The following is a 6,667-nucleotide window of genomic DNA, read 5'->3' as shown; positions in this document are numbered from 1 at the left end:
CCAGATGCATAGGGCAGCCGYTCAGGAAGCATAGGCTCCTGTGTGGCTCTTAGGCAGAGAATTACTTACGATTTCACACGTTACCCACCATCTGCCACTATTGAGACAGGCCCTGTAGACTTTTACCAAGTTACATGAAAAAGGTACTGCTTGGGTTTCTTTGCATTGTTGTAGGGGTTGTTACACGGGTGTTCAGGAAACAATCCAGGGAGGTTCTTCAAGGACAGGGATTCTACCAGGAACCACAATAGACTGAAAAAGGTTTCTCAGATTTGAAGCAACTATACAAAATAAAAATAGGAAGATATTTGGAGATGTGTGTTGGGAAGTAACAGACTGAGTAAATTGTTGTTATTCTGTGAATGCTGTAGCATTTTTTGCCTCAGTTCTGTAAGGGATCTTAGATGTCTCCTGTCTCAGGTGGAAGAATGATGCTGTGGGCAGGTGAAAGAGAACAGATACTGTGTGTCAAAATGGCAATAGCCAGAGTTCTCAAGGGCTTCCAAGATCACTTCCAGGAGATGGTAAAATATGGAGCACCATGGAAGCTGCATGAGTTCCAGCCCCTCTAAATCTATTGGTACCCAGATGTCACAGTTTGGGAGAATAATGAGTCCTTCTTCTCTCAAGAGAAGAAAACTAAAAGTCTGATGTGGTGATTTTAATGAGACCTTTCTAACAAGTCTCATTAACCTGTTTTTTCTTTTATTCCCAATAAGGATATTGAAAGGTAGTCTTGTTATATGGAAAGGTCTGATGATCCAGGAGGGAAAAGAGAAAGGACAGACTGTCGCTTGAGGAAGCAAGGTTAGCAAAAAGAATCCCCTTTAAGTCTCTGGAATTTATGGGCCTTTCAGACCACCTGCAAAAGAAAATATCCTTGTGTTCTTTGGTTCTGTAGATTTGGTCTTCAGAGCTAAAAAGAACAGTAGCAGGATGAAGACCGCTTGTACCTGGAACACGGTAAGTTCTTCTATCAAATGCTGAGAACACTTAAGTGTGAAGTTCAGCAAAAGAGAGTTGATTACCAGAAATCAGGGTCTGAAGTTGAACTCCAAAGTAGAGAAGACATTTGTTAGTGGTGACTGCTATTCAGTGTGACCTGCCTGAACCAGAACTACTGCTCTAGGAGTGCCTCTGCAATAGTGGGAACCAGGTCTCTTCAGCCTTTGCAAAAATTTCTGGGGGTTAAAAGATGCAAGAAATGCAGCAGAACTTGTAAATATGAATTAATTTAATAGGTTGACCTTTTTGATACATTTGATGTTTTATGGTGAAATTGTCCAGCACTCAGCAGACTACCCTGATTCCCAGGATCTAAAATAGAGACAGAAACCGTGAGTTTATGTGTATCAAAGAAAATCTGCTTCCTCTGACCATAGGGTTCCAGGTCTTGGCAAACCGATATTTGAGGTTGAAACCTCTTTTCAGCAGTGTCCTGTCCTGCAGGTCATTGCAAGCAGAGCACAGCTTGAAACTTAATTTTCATACAAGAAACTAGGATAGAGAAAAGCAGTCAGAAAAGCGAAAGATAAGATTGAAATTAGGCCAGTAAAATGGCAGGAGGGAGGAAAAGCTGCTTAAGGCCGATCATTTTGGTTGCTAAGGAGAAAGAATAACTGACAGGAAGCTTAGCTTAACAGTGCTTTCAGTGTGTTATCAGAGCTTAGATGTTTCTAGTATATATAGAGAGAGACTTTCTATATGCTAATGCTATATATGTTTACCAACTATTGAATATAGAAAAAAACATCCAAACTGCAAGGAATTAAATCTTTTTTTATAAGATAGTGAATCCAAAAATATTTGTGTCAGTTAGATTTGAACATTCTTAACTCTTTTTGTGCATACTCTTTTCTGCATAAGATGAACATTTTCTTTGTGAATAGCTTGTAATGCATTTTGTTTTGTTTCACAAGGGACAGTGCTTTCATATTTAATATAGATTTATGAATACCAATTTTTAAATACTATTGCTGCCATCTACTGGAAATAATAGAAGTATTTTTAGAGATGATTTGATTACTTAATGTAATTAATATTTGAAATACATTATTACCTACAAAATAAAATTCAGCAAAATATAAGTAGATATTTTCAGATTAAGTAGATCTTTTCAGAATATCACCGCAAATTTGTTAGAAAGCATTCTGAGGTGAATTTCTGCTACTGATCCTTGCCTTTGCGGAGACAAAGCCTAGGSATATTTTCCCTGTCACGGGTCAAAGATACCAAAGCTCTTCCCGAGTACATAAATTAATTTTTATCTCTGATTTTTTTTCCCTGTGAGGGGGCTGCTCCCTTCATGGGCTACAGAGGAAGTTTAATGACACAATTCTCTTGTGTCTGACCTCTTGGCACCTAAAATTAGTCAGCATTAATACCTTGCTCAAAATCCTCACTCAGAAATTGAAGAAAAAATAATTCATCAATCATTGCTGAAAATGAAATAATAGTTCCCAGTTATTTTAATGAAATATATGTGTGTGTGTGTGTGTGTGTGTATACTGAAACTAACTGTTGTACGTTTCTTCATTTGTTTCTCTAAGAAAACACTGAGGTAACTCCTGGAGCAAGCACCCAAGTTTACTCCTCAGGCATTGGGCTTTATATAATCCTGTCATACAAATGTCTCATATTTTGTGGCTATTACTTTGATTGAAGTCTACAGTACTAATGTACTACATATCATCTGATTTCAGAATCAAAGAGATCTGCAGCTGCTTTGTGCTTGGGTGGGAAACTACTTCGTACAAGCCAGGGAGTCATGACTGAATGTTTGGCAAATATCATAAACCACAGAAACCAGAACTAGAAAAACTATAAGGTGACAGATTTTACTGTTTTTCCTTTTTACTTCAGAGTGCTCAACTGATCTTTTTCCATGGTAATTTTTCAGTGAAGCTTTGTTTTGTGAATGTGGGATTTGTGCTATATCTTATATATACCAAGATTTAAGAGTTACAGTGCTATAGTGATGCAGATCTGTTGCATCATTTTGTCAAGTAGCAGCTTTAGTAATTTACCATTTTTTGTCATGATCTCTCCAGATGAAATGCTAGGCTTATATTAACATATAAGGTAATACTGTGCAATGGCCAAGTAGTATTTTTTAAAGCAATGGGTGAAAAAGGAAAGCTTCCTATATCTCTTACCATAGCTTTTTTTTCTTGCTCCCTATCAATAACTACATCAAATCATTCACCTTTGATGTAGTCAACCATTCTGTGTTGGGTTTTTAGGCTTTAATACTCACACCTGTCTACACTTGCCTTCTACCAGTTTCAGACTGTGCCAACAAAGTGTAACCAAGTACAGTTTGCTTATTTGTATTTTAGCTGATTGAGAATTATCTTACACCGTATTTGTTGTAAAAATCAACTCATTACTGTTTTAATTGGAGCTGTTCTGCACATTTAAGAGACATTGTCCAAAGATAGAAAATATGTGGCAGTTTGCTTCATCTCTTTCCAATCAACCAGGTATAAATAATGATCCATTGCTTGATAAAGACCAAAAGTAAGAGGCCAAAATGTTATCCAAAATGGTGCTGCTCTAGTTGTCATTAGTCTATTAAGGAATTGGATGTGTATTAGGAAGGACTGTGGCTCATCCTGCGTGATGAGTATTTTGCCATTTTCATTTTTTTTCATACGTTCTGACTTCAGAAGGGCTGATGAGCAGTCCGAGGGCAGCACCCGCTGCCCCYGCGCCCAGCTCCGCCGCCATGAAAACGCAGCGCTGAACGGGAGTGGCCTTCCCCGCCGAGCGCTGCCGTCGCCTTCCCGCGCGGGAGGCTTCCTGAAGCTCGGTGAGTAGCGAGGCGGCTCGCGGAGGCGCTGGGCCGCGCTCGCCGCGGCGGGAGGCCCCGGATACCCGCGCGGACGAGGTGCCGCTGGCGGCCGCGCGGCCCCGGCCTCGCGAGCAACCGCTGCCCGCTCTCCGTCCCCCTCAGCCGCGTCCCCCCGCGCCGCCCCGCCAGTTTATAAACTGCGGTGCGCAGCGATTGGCTGCGCGAGGCTATGCTCTAGCTCCRCCCCTCGCCGGGCCGCCGCCATGTTAGGGAGCGGGGCCGGGGGAAGGGAGGAGGGGCTGCCATAAAGCGGGCGGGCGGAGGGGGAGCGCTAGCGGCGGGCGGTGTATGGAGCGGGGGACGGGGCGGCAGAGTGGGGGAGGAAGAGCAGGCGCGGGCTGGAGCGCTCGCTGCGCGGCCACAGGAGTCCATGGCGGATGTCGCGATCCCCAGTGGCGGCGAGATGGAGCCGGAGCAGCCTGAACGGACGCAGAAGAGCAGCAGCGCGGGCCTCCCCGGCGCGGAGAGCGCTGGAGCCGCCGAGGACACCACACAAAATGGCGGACGCTCTGAGAGCGGTAGCGCTGGGGAGGCGCTGCTGGTGGCTGCTGTGGCTGCAGGGGACAAGGCCCCCCCAAACCTCAGCATCACTAGCAGCAGCCAGCGCAGGAGCAGCATCGCCACGGCACACGAACAGCAGCAGCAGCAGCCGCCGCCCAGCGATGTGTTGGGGGGGCCTCCCCCTCTCCCTAAGCCCCCAGAAGACCTGCCCGTTAGGAGGAACTTTCAGATCCCCAGGAAGAGCAGAGAAAAGAAAGGTTGTTCCTTCCCTTTTCCTCCCTTCTCTCTCTCACTCCTTTCTTCATCTTATTCATTAGGCAGGCTCTTTATGCACCTCACACAGCTGCATGCTAAGCCCTGCGGGTGTGGAGGAGGCTGTGGAATGGTTTGAACTAGCGAGGCTGCTGGGGAGGAGATGTTTAGCATCAGGGAGGCTTTTACATTCTTTCTTCTCCCCACCCTTTTTTTTTATTATTATTATTTTTACATAAGGAGGAAAAACCACAACGAAACAGAAAATCAAACTTGGCTTGAATTTCAGACTGTTGTTTTATAAAGATGGAAAAGCTGGATGCAGTTAGGGTGGGCTTGAGAGTGCTGGTCTTCGCTCGGCTTCTGGAGGTGCAGTTGGACATGGTGAAGATGGCTCTTCAGCACGGACATGCTGAGAAGATGGTTCTCCTTTCTCTTGCCCCGTTCCCTCCCCGCAGGAGGGGTGTGTTCCTCTCGGGGCAGCCTGTGAGCAGTCTCACTTCAGCGATGCTCAYAAGACAGTTATTTCTTTCCTCGTGAAAGTTCCTCCTTTGTCAGGAAGAAACGGGCATCCCACGTTCACGTGCCTCGTGTTGGAAGTGTGCCTCTTCCCAGTGCCTTGGCTTTCGTATGCTGCTTTTCAAGCCACTCATCCTCTAAAAGCTTGTGATAGCTGTTGCTTTCTGTGAGGTACCGTTGGCTTCTGCTTATCTTCATTTATTAAGTGGCCTTGAGGTCAYGTCTTTCCTTCTCTCTGAAACTTATCTCAGTTCCTGACCTTTTGCAACTTGCAGTCAGTAGCTTGGTACCTAATCATCACCAAAAACCTGTTCGCGTAGGCTTCTAGTTCTTCAGAGAAGAGTCAGAAAGTACTTTCTTGAAATGCTTTCCTCTGTAAGGAAGAGATAAAGGTAGGTTTATTTGTTATCCAGTCTTTTCCCTTCCCTCATTCCATTTTTGGCAGTAATTTTTCCTTGTCTTCCCCACTTCCCCTTCCCCAACAATAAGGGGGAATAGCAGGTAGAAGTACATTATAAAAAGAACTGGGTTGATTTGGAGGAAAAAAAATAGAGCCTCTTGCTATTCTTCTGATGATGGAAAATATCTGGATAAAACATGGTGCTTCTCAGTTCCATATCTTAAAGCCAAATGTGATTATCTTTGAATTCTTTTTAACTATAACTCATAAATACTTGGTGCTTAACCAAAGACCTTTGAAGTTCCTGCCCAGTACTTGAGTCTGATGTGAATGAAAATCTGTGAAAATACCTCTTTGATCGACTGCTCCATCTTGTGCCTATATGGAACCATCTGCTGTGATATGTAAAATGTTTTACGTGTAGGCAATGGGCATCTCCACAAGGGGAAACCATTCTTATCCTGTTTCTTGAAGCCACTTGCAAACGTCAAGGCTATTTGACCTGTTCTTATGGGCTTACTTTTTCAGTTTACTGCAAGCTTCTTGGACATTTACTTTTAATCCTGCTTGCCAGTTAGTTTCCAAATTCTCAAAACAGATCTTCCTGCAGTCTGTCAAAAAACTACTGATGTAGTCCTTTAGGAGAATTAAAGTGCTGTTAAGRTTAGTGTGATATTTAAGAAATGATGAAAATAATTCTGGAATGAATTAAAAAAATCAGACTCTTAATGACACATGGATAATCTGACACTTAAGTGGCATACAGTGAGAATTTAATACCAATTTCCAAATGCATCTTGCTAAATAAGATATTAGCATGATATCTGTCCCCATCAAAAGAGCTTGTTTGGCCAGATCCTTAATTTCGGCATCAAGGAGTACACATGCAAGTCTCATCTGTCCTTTTCCTGGAATTGCTAGTGTTCTGTTTTTTTAAACCTTCATTTTATTCTTTGATGTGCCCTCTTGAGGTGCGAGCTGCCCGATTGTGGAAGACTGTTCTGCCATTTCCAGACTAGAAAAGCTACCCAAGAGGAAATAGCTGTTAACATGAGATCTTTCTTTTTTTCTTTTTTTTTTTCCCCTTAAAGGAACAAAATTTTTCTTGGAAACAAATTTTTACTCCACAGCAATTACAAAAT

The 6,667-nt window shown here is 43.3% G+C and overlaps 1 protein-coding gene across 4 annotated transcripts in view; it reads left to right on the top strand.

Annotated features, from left to right (window-relative positions):
* The first annotated feature begins 4,206 nt into the window (after positions 1-4,206).
* FAM208A (family with sequence similarity 208 member A) overlaps positions 4,207-6,667 on the top strand; it is a 28,231-nt gene continuing 25,770 nt past the window's right edge. For all 4 annotated transcript variants that reach the window (XM_026035404.1, XM_026035403.1, XM_026035408.1 and 1 more), the window contains exon 1: positions 4,207-4,611. In XM_026035404.1, the coding sequence (XP_025891189.1) occupies positions 4,224-4,611 (388 nt within the window). In that variant the 5' untranslated portion in view covers positions 4,207-4,223. The remainder of the gene's footprint in view (positions 4,612-6,667) is intronic.

This window comes from Nothoprocta perdicaria, unplaced genomic scaffold, assembly GCF_003342845.1.
Source record: "Nothoprocta perdicaria isolate Ctin4 unplaced genomic scaffold, notPer1 scaffold_16, whole genome shotgun sequence".
Lineage (NCBI taxonomy): Eukaryota > Metazoa > Chordata > Aves > Tinamiformes > Tinamidae > Nothoprocta > Nothoprocta perdicaria.
Note: the sequence above shows the minus strand (reverse complement) of the source record. Positions and strands in the feature narration are given on the sequence as shown.